General features: G+C 34.4%; 1 protein-coding gene and 1 non-coding gene across 3 annotated transcripts in view; both read left to right on the top strand.

Annotated features, from left to right (window-relative positions):
* Fam117b (family with sequence similarity 117 member B) overlaps window positions 1-23,072 on the top strand; it is a 91,284-nt gene that overhangs the window by 41,236 nt on the left and 26,976 nt on the right. For both annotated transcript variants that reach the window (XM_027941871.2, XM_071618895.1), the window contains exons 2-4: window positions 14,474-14,625; window positions 20,931-21,023; window positions 22,420-22,533. In XM_027941871.2, the coding sequence (XP_027797672.2) occupies window positions 14,474-14,625; window positions 20,931-21,023; window positions 22,420-22,533 (359 nt within the window). The remainder of the gene's footprint in view (window positions 1-14,473; window positions 14,626-20,930; window positions 21,024-22,419; window positions 22,534-23,072) is intronic.
* Window positions 7,125-7,197, top strand: Trnaa-agc (transfer RNA alanine (anticodon AGC)). Its single transcript has one exon. It is a non-coding gene; the product is annotated as a tRNA-Ala (tRNA).

Genomic DNA, 23,072 nt, shown 5'->3' with positions numbered 1-23,072 from the left:
ATGCCTTTAGTTTTGTTTATTTTTATGTGGTGCTCAGGATCAAACCCACTGCCTCTCACATGATAGGCATTCCGCCTGCCACTGAGCTACAGTCCCAGCCACTTATTTTTCATTTGAGATAGGGTTTCACTAAAGTTACCCAGGATGGTCTTGAAATTTCAATCCTCCTTTCTCAGCCTCCTGGGTACCTGGGATTACAGGTATGCACTACCATGCCCAGGTGAGGGCTACTTTTTTTATACATAACAAAATCTGAGAGAAGCCTGCGCTATAAGAAATTTTAAAGGTAGTTCTTCATGGGGAAGGAAAATGTTATCAGGTGGGAACTTAGCTTACAAAGAAATAAACAGTGCAAGAAATAGCAAATGATTAAGAGAATTTTTTAGTTATCATGTGATTTCTTTAAAAGATAATTGCATTAAAGCAAAATGGTAATAAAATATTATGAATTTTAATGTGTGCATAAGCCCGTGACAGTCATTCCACAAAGGATAAGAAACAGCAAGGGAAATATGCAGTCGTAAGGGTCTGTGTTATATGTAAAGTGATATTATTTTATTTGAAGGTACACTGTGATAAGTTAAAAGATGTATATTAAAAATCCTCAGGGCAGTAAGGTAAAAAATAAAAGAAATATGTCTAATGGGTTAGTAGATTATTAAGCAGGCAAAAATTATGATGGAAAAGAGGAAAAAAGAACAGAATAGATAGGACAGATAAGAAATAAATAACAAGATGGTAGATTGGTATGATAATGTAATATTAATTGGTTTAAACATTTCAATTAAAATAGAGATTGCCAGACTGGGTGTAACCAAAACCAAGATCCAACTGTGTACACTTTAAAAGAAAGAAACAGTTTGAAAATATGAAGATGGAAAAAGGTGCATTATACAAAATTGAATATTTGAAAGCTGGAACAGTGATTACTAGTTAAAGTAGGTCTAGGGTTATAGCTTCCCTAGTATGAATGAGGCCAAGGGTTGGATCCCCAGCACTGCCCCCTCTGCTGCCCCCCCCCCCAAAAAAAAAACAAAAAACAAAACAAAAGAAAAAATGTTGACTACAGAATAAGTAATATTACCAAGGAAAAAAAAGAGGAACATTTATGCTATAGTTTAGATGTGGAATGTCCCCCAAAAGCCTGTGTGTTGTTAAAAGCCTGATCCTGGGGTAGTGGTATTGGGAAGTGATAGAGCCTTTAGAAGGTGGAGCCTAATGGGAGATTTTAGGTCAATAAATAGCATGCCTATGGAGGGGCTTATGGGACCCTGTCCTGTTTTTCATGTGCACCTCAGTAATGAGGTGAACAGCCCTCCACTACCACCTGCTCCTACTATGATACACTGTGCTGCCACAGGCCTAAAATAATGGGGCCAACCAGTCATGGACTGAAACCTCCAAAACTGTGAGCCAGAGTAAACCTCTCCTCATTTTAAGTTGATTTATGTCAAGTATTTGTTACAGTAATAGAAAGCTGATTCAACAGAATTTCCTAATGATAATAGGATGAGTTCATCAAAAACAAATTAATTCAAATTAGTTGCAGAGTTTTAAAATCCATGAAGTCAGAGTTCAACATTTATTTCCTAGTATTAGTAGACAGAAAATCACTTGGGATTTAGAAGACTTAGCAACATTGTCAACAAATACAACCTAATTTTCATTTATAGGGCAACCAAGAACGCTATACATTCTTTTCAACTGCACATGAAACATTCACCAAGATAAGCCATATGCTGAGCAAAGACTTTCATAATGAAATCTAGTATTACTGAAAGGAATGAAATCATTTGGAATATATTCTTTGACCACAACAAGATTAAATAAGAAATCAGTAATAGAAAGATGCATGGGTTGGGGCTGGGGATGTGGCTCAAGTGGTAGCGTGCTCGCCTGGCATGCGTGAAGCACTGGGTTCGTTTCTCAGCACCACATAAAAATAAAAATTAAGATATTGTGTCTACCTAAAACTAAAAAATAAAATATTAAAAAAAAGATGCATAGGGCAATCTCCTCAATATTTAGAAATTGGAAAAAAAATCTGGATAATCCATGGGCAAAGAAAAAACTGACAAAATATATGGAACTAAATAGTAATGAAAACACAGCACAAATATGGGGGGATACAATTAAACCATGTTTAGAGGGACAATCATAAATGTTCCTTTAATAATTTATATTATTCAATATAATATAAATATTTTATATTTAAAATAGTTTGAAAGAAAGACCTAGAGTAATAATCTCACTTCTAAGAAGCTAGAAAAAGAACAAATTAAATTCAAAGTAAATAGAAGAAAGGAAATAATAAAGATAGCTATCAGTGAATTAGAAAAGTATTATATAATTAAAATCTGTGAAATCATAAGTTGGTTCTTTTTTAAAAAAAACATTTATTTTTTAGTTGTAGGTGGACACAGTACCTTTTTATTTTATTTTTATGTGGTGCTGAGGATCGATCGAACCCAGTGCCTCATGCATGATAGGCGAGAGCTCCACCCCTTGAGCCACAACCCCAGCCCCATAAGTTGGTTCTTTGAAAGGATATAGTTTATTTATAAGAGCTGGGGTTGTAGCTCAGTGGTAGAACACTTGCCTGGCACATGTGAGGTCCTCAGCACCACATAAAAATAAATAAGTAAAGGTATAAAAAAAGAAAAAAATTAATTGCTAAGGGCTGGGGATGTGGCTCAAGCGGTAGCGCACTCGCCTGCCATGCGTGCGGCCTGGGTTCGATCCTCAGCACCACATACAAATAAAGATGTTGTGTCCGCCGAAAATTAAAAAATAAATATTAAAATTCTCTCTTTCTCTCTCTCTCTCTCTCTTTAAAAAAAAAAAAAATTAATTGCTAAGCTATGCACAGTGGTGCAGGCCGGTAATCCCAGTGGCTCAGAAGGCTGAAGCTGGAGGAATGTGAGTTCAAAGCCAGCATCAGCAAAAGGAAGGCAATAGATAACTCAGTGAGACCTTGTCTCTAAATAAAAAAAATGTAAAATAGGGCTGAGGATGTGGCGTGGTGGTCGAGTACCCCTGAGTTCAATCCCCAGAACCGCCTACCCCCCAAAAAAATTGATTGATAAATCTTTATTTAGATTGGTGAAGTGGGAAAGGATACAAATTATCATGCCAAGAATGAAAAAATAGATGTTACTACAGGTCCTACAAAAGTTAAGAATATAATAAAGGAACATTGTGGACAACTTTATTCCAGTAAATACACCAACCCAAATGAACTAGACAAATTCCTTAAAAGAGGCTATTCAAGGACTGAAGTTGTGGCACAGGGGTAGAGTGCTTGTCTAGCACTTGTGAGGCACTTGTGTTCCATCCTCAGTACCCCATAAAGAAATAAAGTCATTGTGTCCATCTACAATTAAAATTTTTTTTTAAAAGAGGTTATCAAAACTGACAGAAGAAGAAATAGAAACAAATGTCATTGTATCTAGTAGAAGAATTAAATTGATACTTTTAAAAAACCTTCCCATCAAGAAAACTCCAGACCAGATGATTTTAATAGCGGATTCTGTCAAACTTTGAAGAAAGAAATAATACTAATGCCCATAAGTCCTTCCAGAAAATGTAAGAGATAATATCCCAACTCATTTTAGGAGGTAATAGTATTCTAGTAACAAAGCTACATAGTGACACTGTAAGAAAACTGCAGATCAGTATCCTTCATGATTACAAACACAAATCTTTTAAACAAAATATTATTAAGTCAAATCCAGAGTTTATGTTAAGTATGCAAGTTTGATAAGTAAAAATTCAATATACAGTCAATCCTTACTATTTGTAGATTCTGTATTTGCAGACTTACCTATTAGCTAAGATTTATTTGTTAACTGCAAAGTCAACACTGTGGTGTGTTTGTAGTCATTTGTGGACATGCATGTGCAATGGAAATTTGAGCATGTTTCAACATGCATGTTCTAGCTAAGATCAAACATAGAACTCTGCTTTCTTTTACCTTTCATACTATAAACAAATGTCCTTTTCAGTCTATTTAGTGTGACTGTTTTTTTGCTTTTTGTTAATGATTGTGTTATTAAGATGGCCCCTAAGGATATTGTTAAAGTGCTAACATTTTTTTTTAAGTGCCAACATTTTTAAGCAGAAAAATGCATTGCACGAGGTTATTGAGTGGTTGAGGAAAATGTTGTGATTAGAGGCCCACAGGAATATAACAGTATATTTCCCCTAGAACTGATGGTTTGGTATTTGCAAATGCAGTGTTCATGTGACTTTTTAGACTATGACTACTACTGACAATGAGTTATTTCATTGTTATTTAAGAACAAAGAAGGAAAGCCACATGATATTTCAATTTCTACAGAAAAAGTATTTGGTAAAATTGAATATCTTTTTATGTTAAAGTAATAAGTTGCTTGATTATACCATATATAAGTATATAATATAAGCCAATATCCAGTATATTTCTTCATAAGATCAGTAACGAATCAAGGATGACAATTCTTATTGCAGTCCTAAAGTTTATATGAAACTGCAAAGACCAAAACAATATTGAATGATAATAAAGTTGATGAACTTATACTATACTGCCTGGACAGAGATACAGATCAATAGAACAGAATAGAATATCCAGAAATAGTCTACATACTTCAATGAAGGTGTCAAAGATAGGTCAGTGAATTGGGGGTCTAATCCAAAATCTATTTGCTTATAACAATGTCTTGAAATGTTTTCTTCTAGCTGTTCCGTAGTTTGGAATTTTGCATTTAGTCTTTGAACTATTTTAAGGTTTTTTTGTGCATAGTGAGAGATAGGCGTCTAATTTTATTCTCGTGCATATGAATATCCAGTCTCCCAGAACCATTTATTGAATAGACTGTTCTTTCCGCAATGAATGTTTTATACTATCATATACTTGCTGTGGTTTGAATGTAACCACATGAATACTAACATATATACATATATATACGTTTATGATATATATTTCATAAATATATGTGCTGTGCTTATGATATTACATAAATGTATTGGGATAATACATAACTTTCCATGTTTACATACTGGAAACTTCATATTCTATTTAATACTGTTGTAAAATGGGGATTAATAAGGGATGATTGGATCATGCAGACTCTCCCATCGGGAATGAACTATAATGTCATTATCCAGGGAGTGGGAAGTCCCCATTCCTGCTTTCTCTCATGTATGTTTTCTTGCCGTTCCTCCTCCACCTTTTGCTGTATGTTGCACAGTAAGAAGGCCCTTGCCAGATGTTAGTGTCATATTCTTGGACTTCCTAGCCTTCAAACTGTGAGCTAAATAAACTTCAATCAAGTATTAAAAAATTGTATTTTCAACAAATCGTTCTGGAACAAATGAATATCCATTATCAAGAGGGATAACCCTTAACTCTTTCCTCAAACTCTACACAAAAAGGAAGTTCAAATGGATCAGAGATCTAAATGTGAAGGCTGAATTTGAGAAACTTCTAGAAGAAAACAGGAACAAATCTTGATCCAGGGATCTACTCCAAAGATTTCTTAGGACACAAAAAGTATGAACTAACTTTCTGTTTTATCGATTTTTAAAATTTCGTTGATTTCTGGCTCTTCTACTGCTTTTTGTGTTGATTTGTTCATCTCTTTCTAGGGTTTTGAGATATAACATTAGGATATTATTTGGTGACTTTACATTCTTTTGAAGACTGTGCTTAGTGCAATGAACTTTTCCTCTTAAAACTGCCTTCATAAATAGTGTCCCAGAGATTTTTGTTGTGTTGCTGATATCATTTACCTCTAAGTGTGTGTGTGTGTGTGTGTTTTTTTTTTTTTTTTACTTCATCCCTGATTTCTTCTACTATCCATGGGTTATTCAGTAGAGTATTATTAAGTCTTCAGGTGTTATTATAGTTACCACTCAGTCCATTCAAATGGAAATGGGCTGATTAGGTTACAGATCTCTCAGTTCAGTCATTTCACCTCTGAAAATTCTTGCACTAACACAGGAGCTTTTGGGAGACACCTCAAATCCAAACTGTAACACAGTGGAAGATTCCTCAGCAATAAAAAGAAATGAACTGTTGATATGTGCAACAAAGATGATTGTTACAGGCATTATACTCAGTGAAAGAAGCCGGGACACAAAAGAGTACATATTACATAATTATATGTGTATGACTCTTTGGGAATACTTAAAATTTTAATTTATGTGTCACCTTGGGTACAGCAATCTGATATCTAGAATTTTTTCAGAGATAGTTGTATGTCATTGAAAGTGTCCATCATTATGGGATTAAATTATGGTGTATCCATCCAATAAAATGGCATATATCTGCACTTTAGATATATAAGAAACTCAAAAAACTTACCACCAAAAAAAGAAATAACCCAGTCAATAAATGGGCACAGGAACTGAACACAGGCACTTCACAGAAGAGATTTGAACAGTCAACAAATATATGAAAAAAATGTTCACCGTCTCTTATTAACTAGAGATATGCAAATTAAAAATACTTTGCTAGTGAAACTGCAGATTGGTTCAACCACTCTGGAAAGCAGTATAGAGATTCCCCAGAAACTTGGAATGGAACCACTGTTTGATCTAGTTATCCAGAGGACTTAAAATCAGCATACTGCAGTAATGTAGCTATATCAATGTTTATAGCAGCTCAGTTGACAGTAGGAAAGCTATGAAACCAACCTAAGTGCCCTTCAACAGATAAATAGATAAAGAAAATGTGGTTTATATACATAGTGGAATATTTCTCAGCCATAAAGAAAAATGAGATTATGGGATTTGCTGGTAGATAGATGGAACTGGAGACTATCAAGCTAAGCCAAATAAGCCTATCCCCCAAAAAACGAAAGGCCAAATGTTCTGATATATGGCTGCTAACACACAGTGGAGGTTGGGGGGAAAATCGAAGTTCATTGGGTTAGACAAAGGGGAATGAAGGGAAGAGATGGGGAATAGGAAAGACAGTAGAATAAATCAGATGTAACTTTCCTATGTTCACATATGAATGCCAATGAAAATCCACATCATGTATAACCATAAGAATGGGATCCCAATTAGAATAAGTTATACTCTATGTATGTCAAAATACACCCTACGGTCACGTATATCTAAGAAGAACAAATTTGAGGTCTGGGGATATAGCTCAGTTGGTAGAGTGTTTGCCTAGCATGGACAAGGCCCTGGGTTCAATCCCCAGCATCACCACCGGAAAAAAGAAATTAAAAAAACATAGCATATATTTTATTAAAATAGTGATGTGAGCTGGATGAAGTGGTGCATGCCTGTACTCCCAGCAACTCAGGAGGCTGAGGCAAGAGGATCCCAAGTTCAAGGCTAGCCTCGGCCACTTGGGCTCTAAGCAATTTAGGAAGAGCTTATTTATTGCCCTGGAAATATAAAATGAAAGTGTATAAATGTAAGACAGCTTTCTGGAAATAAATACAAAAGTGTTTGTGGAGATTGGCCTATTGGGAATTTTTTCTTTCTTTATGTATTTGTCATTTTCATACTTGAAAAAAATAAGTGTTTTTCTTTCTTTTTTTTTTGAACAAATGAACATGTCTTATTTATCTTTTCTGCTTGTTGATTTTGTGGATAATCAGGAATATAGCTTGATCAAGTTCAAGTTTTACAAATACCTAGTCCAATTCAACAAGCTCTATAGAACCTGTGTAAAGTAATACCTACAGGCCATGATTTGGGATGGTCTCCTGCCATTGTAATTATGTAGGAACCAGTTCAACTGGTTGGTACTGGTAGTCAGAGCCTAAAGCACTGACTGAAATTTTCAGTGCCACACCCTGCTGTATGTAGGAAACCTCTCTGAAGGCTTAATTTTTAAAAAATATTTATTTTTTCGTTGTAGTTGAACACAATACCTTTATTTTATTTATTCATATGTGGTGCTGAGGATCGAATCCAGGGCCTCGCATGTGCTAGGCGAGTGCTCTACCGCTGAGCCACAACCCCAGCCCTGAAGGCTTAATTTTTAAAAAAGTCACATTGGAGTTGTCATTTTTTATTTACCTTGAATTAAAAAAAAAAAAATCTGAATTTCTTGCATAGAACCCTCTTGTTGATAGAAGACAATAGCATTAGAAGTCATTCTCTTCTCTCCATTTCTTTTCAAGTTCACCTCATTTAGGATAAATGATCTATTGTAGTTGACCAAGAAAATTGATTTTTCATTGACCATTTAAAGAGATACCTTCTGTGTCAGGTACCAGCTAATCATGGGGATGGGAGGAAAATAAGTTGATACCCTGCAAAACCTCGCAGGAATAGTCCAAAGACCTTTTCAGTGAGCCATGCTGCAGCAGTACATAGGAGAGGCTTTTGACCTAGCTTCTGCTGATATGTTTCTTGGGCTTGAGTAGCTCTTTGAGGAAGATTTTTTCCAGAGGAAGTAACATCTGAACTGAATTTTAAGGTTGTGCGTGATTTAGCCAAACCAAAGAAAAGGATTATGAGGGTGATTTAGGTAGAGAAGACCTAGAGGGAAGCAAGAGCATGGCATAGGCTGCAACTCTGTGGACTTGGTAGGGATTGAGACAATGTAGGCCCAAAAGTGAAATTGATGATGCCAAGTCCCAAAGTGTTTTGTCAGCTGTCAGTCTCTTCCTGTGGACTGCCTTATAAATATAGTCTTTGACTGGGCATGGTAGTACACACCTGTAATTCCAGCCACTTGAGAATCTGAGGCAGGAGGATGACAAGTTCAATCCCAGCCTCATCAATCTAGCAGTACCCTTTCTCAAAATAAAATATAAAAAAGGGCTAGGAGAGTATCTAGGTAGTAAATCACCACTGGATTAAAATACTCAGTATCACAAAAATAAACAAATGCAAGCTTTGTTCACTTAGGCTGGGAATCTTCCCATCTTTTCCTCTTTGAGGTTCCCTCCCCTCTTGTAACCTCTCATAATTAGGGCACAAAATCATATTAGTTTGGGGAACTTGGATGGAAATGGTATAATGACAAGCTAGGTGTATAAAATGTTCTTTACTGCAGGCTATAACTTATTTTTATTTTTTTTAGAGAGAGAGAATTTTGATATTTATTTATTTATTTTTTTAGTTTTCGGCAGACATAACAGCTTTGTTTGTATGTGGTGCTGAGGATCGAACCCAGGCCGCACGCATGCCAGGCGAGCACACTACCACTTGAGCCACATCCCCAGCCCTTATTTTTATTTATTTTTTTGATACTGGGGGTTGAATCGAGAGGTGCTTTACCACTAAGCTACATCCCCAACCCATTTTATTTTTTTATTTTGAGACAAGGTCTCACTAAGTTGTTGAGGCTGACTTTGAACCTGCGATTCTCTTGCCTCAGCCTCCCAAATCATTGAGATTGCAGACATGCACCACTGCACCTAGCTATAACTTATTCTTTATATTTTCTAGGACCTAGCACTGATCACGGTTCTGAAAATTTTTAAATGAATGGGTTAAATGAAGGAAGTTCAAAACCAAAGATGTTTAGTATTTTTATCTGTGACCATGTATAACTCTTCTGTTCTCTGTTTCCATTGTAGAAGTAATAATTAATAATAATTCTAATAATCTTGGGAGGCCTGATGAAAAACTCAACTCTTGGATAGTTAAAAATACTTAAATTGAAATTAGACCTATTTGTAAGGTTTGTTTGTTTAGCACACTGCTGGGAAACTGAAGCAATAACTGGGATGTAAAAAGTACCTGACAGGGCTGGGGTTGTAGCTCAGTGGTAGAGCGCTCGCCTAGCATGTGCGAGGCCCTGTGTTCAATCCTCAACACCACATAAAAATAAATAAATAAAATAAAGATATGTGTCCAACTAAAAAACAAATATTTTTTTTAAAGTACCTGACAGCTTTTAGCAATTTGATTTTAATGATACATACCACTTTACATCGTTATGTGTGCCCCTTTTCTGCTTCTAGCTTAGAACAGTCTTCTTGTGACTATCCCAGTAGGGATTAATTTTTTTAGGTAGTGTGAGTATGTGTATTTATTGCTTTTCAAGTTTCAGAATTAATAGAGGACATGTTTTCTTGAACTTATGGATATGTACTACATGTGTTTATCTTCTGTTGATTCAAAACATACTGAAAAGTAGTCTGTAAATGGAGAGATGGTTAGTATTTATAACAAATTGGCATTGTTTTGGTGAAATAATTGTAATTTTGAAAGCCTATTATGTATTTGAGACATACTGTGAAGCAGCTTTTGTGATTATTGGCAACACAGCTATTGTAACTATTATCTTAATGGAATTGAATCTTTTTGTTATGTGGGTCACATTACCAGCAACTAAACTTTCATACTTGTAACTATGTAAGTCTCTTACTAAAACAATAATGTAATGCAATTTGAAGACAGGTCTTAAAAAATGTCTTCACATGTACAGGGAATAACGGGCAAAGTATTTGCCATTATATAAAATTAGAATAGTAGCTTTGTTAATGTAATCGTATACATACATTTATTTAATATTTTTAACAATAATATTTAATATTCTGTTTGGTTTGATATTTTAAGCTTTGTGTGGTAGCATATGCCTGTATTCTCAGGCATATTGTGAAGCTATGAGGATACCTCATGAGGTTTTTGCTGCACATACATAATTCTCCCTTTACAGTATAAAAGCAGTTATATATAATATATAAATGAATATTGCTGTGTCCCAATAAAACTTTATGGACATTGAAATTTGAATTTTATTATTATTATATATCACAGAATATTATTTTTATTTTTTTCAAAACCATTTAAAAATGTGCAAACTATTTTTAGCTTGCCATATAAATAAAACAGGTATAAACCAGATTTTGCCTGTGGCCCTTAGTTTCCCCAAAGCCAGATATTATAAGCTATGAAAAGTTAAAAAATCGAATGCATTCATTTATATATGTTTCAGCATTTTATTATTTCAAAAAATCAGTAACTTAGTTTTAAATTTTGTTATTTATATCTTTTCTCTGACTATAAACGCCCTACAAAAAATTCAAACAGTACAGAAATGCCTATAGAAATTAAAACCCTAATTCTTTTCCCAAAAGGTTAGTTACATATTTTCTCCAGATTCTTCCCATGTTTACTTCTAACTACTTTTGTAAACAAGAGATGAGATTTTGCCTTTTGTAGATGTATGAGGACTTGCGTAGTTTATAATCAATGATTCTGTACACCAGAACATGTCAATTTCTGTGTTTATTCTTTTGAATGGCCTATAATATTACACTATATGACTCTAATGTATTCAATTTTCTTTTCATTTTGGACATTTGTTGTATCCTGTTTATCCTGCAATTCATTTTAAGTGTTCTTTATAAGTAAGTAGAGTCTTAAATGTGATCATTAGTTTTTTTGTTTTGTTTTTTTTAAAATATTTATTTATTTAGTTTTCGGCGGACACAACATCTTTGTTTGTATGTGGTGCTGAGGATCGAACCCAGGCCGCACGCATGCCAGGCGAGCGCGCTACCGCTTGAGCCACATCCCCAGCCCCGTGATCATTAGTTTTGAAATAACTTTAATTTCACTCTGAGATTTGAGGAGTCAGTCTTAAAAGATGTGCACACTGAATATAGTTTTAATGAGGTCCATTTATTTACAGAACATGTTTTCCACTTTCACTGCTAATTCTAACCAGCCTCACTCTTCTCTTACAGAAAATTATATATAGATTCATTTGCAATGGTTAAACCACATGTGTGATCTCGATTGACACTTGATGATTATTTATCAAAACTTGGCATTATTTATCAAAACTTGGCACAGGGATGTGGTGGCACTGGGTTCGATCCTCAGCACCACATAAAAATAAGTAAAATAAAATAAAGTCCGTTTATAACTAATATATATATATACTTGACATTTTATGGGGACTGGAGTCGTAACTCAGTGGTAGAGCATTTACCTAGCAGGTGTGAGGTGTGAGACCCTGGGTTCAGTCCCCACTACCACCACCAAAAAAAAAAAAAAAAGGCCTGAATGTAAGTTTTCATAAATGAAAAATGCAGAATTTAAGTTTTCATAAATGAGAAATGTTAATCAAGTTAGTTATTAACTAGAAATTGATGTTTGCAATGTTTTCATTTCTCTTTTTTATATAATCTTTCCTTATATATTACATTTGCTTTATTGCCATTCTTTTTCTATAGTAATTCACATGACTATCTTTTTTTTTTTAATAATTTTTTTTTGTAGATGGACCCAATACCTTTATTTTATTTATTTATTTATTTATTTATTTATATGTGGTGCTGAGGCTCGAACCCAGGGCCTCACGCATGCAAGGCAATCGCTCTACCACTGAGCCACAACCCCAGCCCACATGACTATCTTTTAGTCAACATTCATGTATTGGTAAATACCCCTTTTATTTACTCTGAAACTTACTCATTTTGCAAAGCTTGTGGTTGATTCTTTCAGTTGATTTGGTTTATGCATTCCTAGGGTAATCTCAATAGCAAGGGATCAATGAGCTTTATCTTGAAAGCTGTCTTTTTAGCTGGCAAGTTTTCACAAGGCAGTTGTATTATTACGCCATCCTCTGAAGGTTCTGTTGATGTTTGGAGTAGGATAATAACTAGGCACTATAAATATTGTTACTAATGCTATGAAAAATTGTCACTAATGTTTTTTGGCCATGAGTTTGACTTCCTATGTGATTTTTCATTATTCCCTCATAGTTCCCTGAAAATTATAAAACAAGATTTTAATTTATAAACAAGAAAGAGATTTAGGTAGACATTTATTGGATGCCAGGGATAATGTGGTTCTAAAGAAAATTACTCCCCCCACCCCTAGAAATTTTGATTTGGTAGGCCTAGAGTTTTGATTTGGGGTCCCCGAGTATACCTTTTTTAGGAGAATGCTTAAGTGATTCTTTGGCTCTAACACATACTTTGAAAAACTTTAGGTGTGTGTCTATACTAATTGAGACTGTTTATATCATAGCATCTGGTTTCCTATACTGAAGAGCAGGAATTGTCCCATTCTTTGTTTCTCTCATAGATAGAAATCTGTTAGGCGTAGAACTGGAGTTAAGCCTTCAAACCCTCCCTCTCACCACAGGGAGGCAACATGAATATAGTGGAAAGAAACCTGATTTCAGATCATGGTATTACTATAACTAGCTATTGAACAACAAGCAAATAATTTCTCCATGTACTTAGCCTACCTCTTTTCTCCACCCCATTTAACAAATGAGGATAATACTATTTCACAGAATGTGCTTAAATGAATGATACACAAATGTGAGGAAAGGTAATAATGATTACATTGGGGCCACATCTCTAAAGTCCTTTTGACATTCTGTGATTGGTTATATATTTAAATATAATATAGAACTGATATTCTTTTCCTCTTTCCTTTTCCCTCTAGTAGGTGTTTCCTTTCTCTGGAGTATTCCTTTCTTGTGTCTTCTGTGTGTTCTTTAGATCTTCCCCATTACTTCTTAATACTTGCCCTCTCTTTCTTGCTGTGGTCTAGCTAGCCCTCACAACCTGCAGGTCTCTAATAAGCTGCATGAGAAGGGAACTAAGTATGATTCTGATTCTGAAAATACACAGCTCCACCCAGTTTAGGGTCACAATAGTCAAGGGCATTTTAGACCATCAAAAAGCAGCTCAAGAGTTCTTAGAACTAGAGAGCATTAGAAAAAAGTTATCGGGCTGGTCACGGTGGCACATACTTATAATCCCAGCTGCTTGGGAGGCAGGAGGATTGCAAGTTTAAAGCCAGCCTCAGCAACTTATCAAGGCCCTAAGCAACTTAGCAAGACCCTGTCTTAAAATAAAGTGGTTAAGCATCCTGGGTTCATTCCCCAATACTCCATGACCCCACCAAAAAGAAGAAAGTTAACAGGTAGCACTTTGAAGCTGATTATTGACATATATGTTCATGGTATTTATAAAGTGCCAAATTTTAAAGCATTACTCCCTAGGCTAAAATAGAGTCCCTTTTTTTTCCCCCTGTCCATTCACCCTTATCCCAATTCTCATATTGTTATCTAGTATTTTAGTTTTTTTAAACTGCTTAGTTATTATTTTTACAGTATATATTTACTTATGTTTATCCATTAGTTTGTTAATTTATTTGCTTGTCAGTGCTGCTTCTTAAACCCTGATCTGGTCTTTTCGATCTTCTTCTTTTGGTGGTACCTTTCTTTAAAAAGTAATATTTTTCAGAGGGTGTCTTTGCTTGGTAAATCTTGTTAGTCATCTGAGAATTAATGTTTCATCCTCACTTTTGAATAATATATAGCTAGATATAGAATTGTAGATGGATAGTTTTTTCCCCTGGTTATGCAAAGTTATCCAACTATCTTCTGCCCTGTTATTTTTTTGTATTGGAATTAAACCCAGGCTATTGAACATTAACTTGTTCCTTTTTGTTGCTTATTTTTGTATATTTAAGTTGGATAACTTCTATATAACTTGTTTTCTTCCTAAGCTATTTTTAAAAATAAATATATATTTTTTAAATCTAGGTGACAAAACGCGACCTCCTTCCTCAAGCCCCTCCAGTATTATCCGTCGCACTTCTTCCCTGGATACGCTTGCAGCTCCATACCTAGCTGGGCACTGGCCTCGTGACAGTCATGGGCAAGCTGCACCTTGCATGAGGGACAAAGCTACACAGGTAGGTTTATTATAATTCTTATCTTGAAGTGTTTCACTCTGAAAGTCATTTCTCAAATTATTTGTTCTACCCTTTGTACAAATTCCTGAAACATTTGTGTACATTAGGATTTCCTGAGAGGCTTATCAAAAGGGCACCTAGATTGGTTCCATAACTTGGCTGTTTTGATTTAAACATTGATGTGGCTGTATCCCTGTAGTGTGCTGATTTTAGCTCTTTTGGATATATACCAAGCAATGAGATAGTTGGGTCATATGGTGGTTCCATTCCTAGTTTAAGGATCAGTTTCTTTTATTCTATACCTAGGAGTGGAATTACTGGGTCATATAGCAATTCGTTACTATTTTTACAATAAACGTTTACCTTTTAGAGGAACTGTCAGATTGTTTTCACATTAGATGCACCAGAAACACTTGGGATTTAGTTTCTTTACATCTTTACCAGCACTTTTTATTTTCCCTTTAAAAATATTATTATAGTCTCCTAATTCGTGTGAAGAGGTTTTGATTTGTGTTTTTGTATATGATTAATGATGTTGAACAATGTTTTTTTGTTGTTGTTTTTTGATACCAGGGATTGAACCCTAGGGGCGCTTAACCACTGAGCCACATTCCCAGTGCCCCCTTCTTTTTTAAATATATATATGTATATTTTATTTTGAGACATAGCCTCACTAAGTTGCTGAGGCTAGCTTTGAACTTGGTGATCCTCCTCCCTCAGTCTCCCAAGCTACTGGGATTACACCACTCCTGGTTTGTTGAGCACCTTTGTATGTGCTTTTTAGCTCTTTGTATATCTCTGTCGAGTTCAGATACTTTCCCAATATTAATAAAAACAAGTTATATAGAAGTTATCCAACTTAAATATACAAAAATAAGCAACAAAAAGGAACAAGTTAATGTGCAATAGCCTGGGTTTAATTCCAATACAAAAAATAACAGGGCAGAAGATAGTTGGATAACTTTGTATAACCAGGGAAAAAAACTATCCACCTACAATACTATATCCATCTACAATTCTTTTTCCAACTTCCTTACCTCAGGCTTATTTATCTTATAGGTTGTTTATCTTGAGTATGTGATTGTGATTTCTTTCCTATTTATTATGGCATACACCAGTCATCTTTTTGCTTTTAAAATTCTTATTTTCTCTTAGAATTTTCATGTCTCAGAGGCTTTCTTTTCACTGTTGCAGGTTGATTTCCATATTTTATAAGATTGCTTTATTTTTGAAATTTATGGATTGGCTTTTCAAATTTGTGGAAAAGATCTATGTTCAGAAACTTTATAAGATGGCGTATAATTAAAATCTACTAAAATTAAATATTTGGTAAATTAGAAACTAATACAAAGTCAAATTATTGAAGGTAGTTATTTATAAATCTACAAACTTGTTTAGGGGTGGTTGTTTTATTTTGTTTTGGTACCCGGGGTTGAACTCAGAGCCACATCCCCAGCTGTATTTTGTATTTTATTTAGAGACAGGGTCTCACTGGGTTGCTTAGCACCTCTCCATTTTTGAGGCTAGCTCTGAACTAGCGATCCTCCTGCCTCAGCCTCCTGAGCCACTGGGGTTACAGACATGCGCCACTGTACCCAGATAGGGGTTGTTTCTTTTATTGCAAGAAAAATCTGGACTTTATTGCAGAAAAAAAAAAAAAACAATGTTTGCTAGATAAAATTAACACCAAAAATTAAAATCTTGATGTTAAGGAAAAACTGAAGAGATGGAACTATTTTTGTTTTTAAATTATTATTATTTGAGTAACAGTTGCTGTTTTTAATAAAACCTCCTTCCATTGGCTGAAAGAATATAATACTAGGAGGAAAGGAAAATGTTAAATTTTTTTCCCCAGACTTAATTCCATTGACCTCAGAATAAGTTCTGTTGTTGCCTCTCAGTAGCTTTCTTGGGTAAGCCTAGGATTCTAAGAGGCCTGTTTCCAGACCTTGTTTTGTTTTTAAAGTAGGATCCAATCCAAAATTTATACATCATATTTTATTTTTCTTTGATCTTCTTTAAGAGCAGGACATTCTAATACTTTTTTCTTAATAATATTGGGATTTTAAAAATGAATTATCCTACACATTTTTTTTTTTTTAAAGAGAATTTTTTAATATTTATTTTTTAGTCTTCGGCGGACACAACATCTTTGTTTGTGGTGCTAAGGATCGAACCCGGGCCGCATGCATGCCAGGCAAGCGCGCTACTGCTTGAGCCACATCCCCAGCCCTATCCTACACATTTGTAAATGAACTTTTTCCTTTTGCAATTAGCAAGTAGTTTGTGGGATAATTTTTGGCACATGAATATCCTGTTCCCTACTAACTTTTTAACCTATCAGTTTTAGTATTCATTGATGATCCTTCAGTTATTTATTTTTTTTTTAGATTGCAAAAATGGTAGAATAAAAAAAAAAAGGGAAAAGGTGATTTTCTTTTCTTTTTCTTTTTTTTTTTAATTTTTAGTTGTAGATAGACACAATACCTTTATTTTTATGTGGTGCTGAGGATCAAACCCAGGGCCTCATACATGCTAGGCAAGGACTCTGCTGCTGAGCCATAACCCCAGCCCAGGTGATTTTCTTTACACATACAAAGTACAATATTTTATACTGTCTTCTGCAACCTTGTTTTTTAATTAATGTATTAAGGGTTATTCTATCTATAGAGATTCTCCCTTTTCTTTAAGGTTTTTTCCCTCCTTTTTATATAAAGAAGCATAAGCCAACTTCTTTCCCCCAAGCTCTATTTGAGAAACTTAGCAAGTAAGACCCGTGTTAAATATGAAACTGTTAAACCCTAGATGCAAGTATATGCAAACAGTTGTTTAAGCAAACAATTCTTGAATTTGGAACTATATCCACAAAGTAGTTCTTCATGATCATTTTTAGCACAAAGTTAATATAGTGATATATGTGAAAATTATGTACATGTATGAATATGAGTCAGTGAAACTCACTTTTCTGTGTAGTTATTATGTACCAATTAAAATGAGAGTTGTTTTTTTATTTTATAAAAAATTTTAAAAATTAATATGGAAATTTTAAGTATAAAATTAATATGGATATTTAAATGTGGAGAATAGTTTCCTATTCTTGCTTTGCCCTCTTTGCTTCATCTCTCACTCAGATGCAAGCCCATAGACTACATTCAAGAATCAGGCTTTGTTTCTTCCCACTTAATGTTTATAATTCCTGTTATCACTTACATTTGATTAGAACTCACAAAAATATTTTTATAAAGTAAAAATTACTGTTTCTATCCTGTTTTTAAGTGAAATTATTACTCAGCCATTTTTTTATCATATTTCCATGACCATAAGAGATTAAAAAAGAAAAAAAAAGTTTGAATACTTGACATAATAGAATGAAAATTGCAGCTAACACTTATTGAATATTTTGTCCGTGGCATTGGGCTTAAAAATTAAACCTTTTTCATATATTAACTCCTTTAATTCACCTATTACTTTAGTGGATAGATTGTTATTCCTGTTTATAAAATGGAGAAATTAAAAGTCATCCTATATGATAAGTAAGATTACAGAGACATATAACTGAGGTGGATGGGACTTAAACATGTGTTTAACATCAATATATGAACCATGCATACTGTGCTGTATTTTATCAAGAATGATTTAAAATTAAACAATTTCTAGTATTAAGATCATTCATTACCTTGATTTTGGCTTTAGTTTGATACTTTCAATTAAATCCAGGGGCACTTAACCACTAAGCCACATCCCTAGCCCTTTATATTTTTTACTCTATGACAGGTTCTCGCTAAGTTGCCAAGGCTGGCATTGAACTTGAGATTCTCTTGTGTCACCAGGTTTATAGCTATACAGCACCCCACCCTACATGAGTTGGTGTTTGTGACGGGTGTTTTAACAACTGACTACAGAGCCAGTGGACCCTCACATGAAAAATCATAAAGCACAATAAGAGTTACTATCCCTGAGATGACTTATCAATTGATAATCCTGAACTGAAAGTGGAGTTTAGGATGGAACAGGGCATTCAGTAGTAGTGGGCAGTTGACTGAATTACAGTCCTTTCTTCTGATTTGGTTTTTTTTTTTTTTTTTTTTTTTAATATTTTTTATCTGAAATTGGATGCAATACCTTTTTTTTTTTTTTTTAGAGAGAGAGAGAATTTTTTTAATATTTATTTTTTAGTTTTCGGTAGACACAACGTCTTTATTTATTTATTTATTTTTTAATGTGGTGCTGAGGATCGAACCCAGCGCCCCCCTGCATGCCAGGTGAGCACGCTACCGCTTGAGCACATCCCCAGCCCAATCCCTTTTTAAAATTTATTTTATGTGGTGCTGAGGATGAACCCAGGGCATCGCACGTGCTAGACGAGCGCTCTACCGCTGAACCACAACCCCAGCCCTCTGATTTGGTTTTTAAGGTTCGTTGTCAGAATGGAGTCCTCTTAGTTACAAAGGGATCCAAGCTTGGGCTTGGAACATAATCTAGGAACATAATTTATATTTAGGAATTTATGTTAAGGAAAATAATTTCTTGATTTTGGAAAATTTATTTTTTTTTGTCTTTGTTTGAAACTAGACCATTTTATAATTAGTAATTGGTAGGTTGAGTGTAAAGGATACCTAAAACTGTGAGTAAAATTTTTTTATTACTACTTGTTGATTTGAATGGGCTATATATGTTTATGTAGTACGAAATTAAAGTGGTCCAGAGGGGTCTATAGTGAAGAATCTTCCTGTCACAGGGCAGCCTCTGATAATCAGTTTCTTTGTTTACCATGTATTTTCTTCCAGAGATAACATATTCTTCTAGCTGTCCCATATAAAGGCAATTGCTATACAGACCATACTGAGCCTTAAGGCTTTTCTTAACTGTATCTGGAGATTGTTTAACATTTTTACTTTGTGAATTTTCTTACTTATTTTTTATAGCTACAAATCTATTGTAAAGATATGCTACAATTTATTTAGTGAAGTCTAAATAAATTCAATGTATTTATATTATTTCAGTCTTTCAAGAACGCTGCTGTAAGGAATCATATGAATATGTCATTTTGCACATTAAAATGAATATTTCATGGGGCTGGGGCTGTAGCTCAAATAAATAAATAAAGATATTGTATCCATCTACAACTGAAAAAATATTTTTTTAAAAATGTATATTTCATATGTTTGCAGGATAAATTACCAAGTTATCAAGCAGTATGTGTATTTATAACCTTAATAACAGTTGCCAAAATCTCCATTCATGAAGGCTGCACTAACCTTGAAGGTGCACTCCCACCAGCAATGTAGGAGAGTTTGTTATCAAATTGCCCAGTTTTGCTAAAGTTTTAACTTGCATATCTCTTATTATCCATGAAGTTGAGTATTTTTTCTTTTACTTTTTTTTTTTTTTAAACCATGGCCCCTGCAATTTATTTTTATTTATTTGGAGATGTGGTCTTGTTCTGTTGCCAGGCTAGTCTTGAACTTGTGGCTTCAAATGATCTTCCCACCTTAGCTACCCAAACACCTGGTAATACAAGCATATGCCAGTATGTCTAGCAAAGCATATTTTCGTGTGCCAAGAATTCATGATTTATCATTTTTAATTTCTGATACATTATTTTCAGATTCCAGATTTAGTATAACCTAAAGAACATTTTTTTTAAAACATTTATTTTTTTAGTAGGTGGACACAATACCTTTATTTAATTTTTATGTAGTGCTTGGAATCGAACTCAGTGCCTCACACATGCTAGGTGAGCGCTTTTTCTCTGAGCCACAACCCCAGCCCCCTAAAGAACATTTTTTAAGCTATTCTCTGTACATTTCTAAAGCAAGAGTAGACAGTATAAAGATTAAGATTGTGAGCTCTGGAGCCAGGTTTATTTCTTGGCTCTCCCACTTCAATCTGTGAGATAGGCAACTTATCTAACCCCCCATTGTCAGTTTTCTTATCTGCAAAACTTCTAGAAATCTGTACATGTATTAAATCAGATAAAGCATAAGAAAACATAGTGCCTAGCACTTAAGAAGAGTGGAAGAAGATTAGCAGTTATTAGCATGCATCTATACTTTGTTCAATAAATCTGTAATAATAATAGTATATGAATAAGTTATTGGTAACTTAGTAATAAAAATGAAATATGCTAAATATAATTGGTGCTGGGAGAATTGTGGGTACTTTGTGGTATTTTAAATGCTTTTTAATATCTTATTTTTTTTTGGTAAGAAGAATGTATTTTGTAGTAGAAAAAAATGTGACATACATTGTTATTAAGTGATTTTTGTTAAAATGCTCTCCACCCCTCTTTTTTTCCATTATAGACAGAGAGTGCATGGGCTGAAGAGTACTCTGAAAAGAAGAAAGGATCTCACAAACGCTCAGCATCCTGGGGCAGTACGGATCAACTTAAGGAGGTCAGGAAGGTGTTCCAAGGAACTGGAAATTTTATCTTTCATTTGGCTAGTTCTTTAAAGTTGTAGGCAGCAACAATTTGTCATTTTTCATTGATTTTTTTTTAATTGAGAGAGAACAACAGAAAAAGTAATTGTATCGATTGGATATTGATTGTTGATGGTTGTTTTTTTGGTACTGGGCATTGAACCCAGGGGCACTTAACAACTGAGCCATATCCCCAGCCCTTTTTTTGTATTTTATTTAGAGATAAGCTCTCACTGAGTTGCTTAAGATCTCGCTAAGTTGCTGAGGCAGGTTTTGAACTCTTGATCCTCCTGCCTCAGTTTCCTGAGCTGCTGGGATTGTGGGCATGAACCACCGTGCCTAGCTTGGATAAAGATTTGAATAGGGAAGTGTACACATTACTTACCTGATTATGTGAGAACTTTTTGTTTTTGGAAGGAGAGTCCATAACTGTCAATACAGTGTAAACATCAGATTTATAAATTATAATGATACAGCAAATTCATGTTTGTTATTTTTCTGTAATGTTTCTGAAATTTAGTAATTCAGTTTAACCCAGTTGATTATGGTTCTATGCTGTGATTACTGTTTCCTTTGCTTATAATTAATGACATTTGCATTTTACACATAATGTGTAAATGAAAGAAAAATTCAGTCAGAGGATAATCATTGAAATTGCATTGGTTATTTAAAGATTATATCTATGAATACATTTCATGGCTTGACTAGATCTTTAAATGCTACTTAATTTTTGGAGCCATTAAAAGTTAGGTATTTAGTAAAGAATTCTGAATCCAAGTTGACTTATGGTAAGAGCAATGAGAGAATAATTGCTGTTCTTTTTGAATTCTTAAAGTTGTAATTTATTTGGTGCTGAAAACTTATTTGCTTAGTACTCAGGAAGCTTGAAGACTGAGAACAATATGTGAATATAGTTCTTTTTCTTTTTTTAATATCTATTTTTCAGTTGTAGTTGGACACAATACCCTTATTTTATTTATTTTAAACCTTTATTTTATTTGTTTATTTTTATGTGGTGCTGAGGATCGAACCTAGCTCCTCGCATGTGCTAGGCGAGCGCGCTACCGCTGAGCCACAATCCCAGCCCTATTTACTTATTTTTATGTGGTGCTGAGGATCGAACTCAGGGCCCTGCACATGCTAAGTGAGTGCTCTACTGCTGAGCCACAACCCCAGCCCATGTTCTGTTTCTTTTTAAAAGAAATGAATTGTGTGTATGTATAAAAATTGTACAAGAAATTGGATATTGCAATCTGGTTTTTAATGTTCAAATGACTTACTAAGGGTAGTTTTACTGGTTCTTATTAAGCAAGGATATATTTTTACTTAGTGTGGAAATAACTCTGGTATACTTGTTTTTCTCTTTTTCAGATTGCAAAATTACGCCAGCAGTTGCAGAGAAGTAAACACAGCAGTCGGCATCATCGAGATAAAGAAAGACAGTCTCCATTCCATGGCAACCATGCAGCTATTAACCAGAGTCAGGTAGGAGCACAGAAACCACAAAATCCAGAAAAGAAATTTGTTCTGGTTATTTGTTACTTTGAAGGTGATTATTTAAAGCAAAAATGTCCAAAACATGTTTAAAACAATAATTTAAATACTGACTTGACAACCTTTATAAAAGAAAACAATATTAAGTTTACAAAAATGATATTTTCTTGTAGTGTAAGATCTGACTTCTAAATGCTGATTATATATTTTGATTTGCCATAGTTTGGTCTTTACTGATTCACTATGTTGGAGGCAGAATAATGCAGAGACATTACCACTGGTTATGGAACAAAAACCCTAGATGATGAGTAGCTTATCCTTTCTAAATTTCAGTTTCCTCATCTGAAGATTGGGAATAATAATACCTGTATCATGAAGTCTTTTGGAAAGGAAAATCTTTGACCACTTTAATTCCTTACATACAGCCCCATGAACTACTTTTGATGGCTTGGTCAGGGAACACTTCTTTTTGACTGAATTGAAATTGGCTGGAGTCTTTTGGCAGGACATGAGCAAGTTCATTTCAGGTC

The sequence above is a fragment of the Marmota flaviventris genome, chromosome 11 (genome assembly GCF_047511675.1).
Source record: "Marmota flaviventris isolate mMarFla1 chromosome 11, mMarFla1.hap1, whole genome shotgun sequence".
NCBI classification, from domain to species: domain Eukaryota; kingdom Metazoa; phylum Chordata; class Mammalia; order Rodentia; family Sciuridae; genus Marmota; species Marmota flaviventris.
Note: the sequence above shows the minus strand (reverse complement) of the source record. Positions and strands in the feature narration are given on the sequence as shown.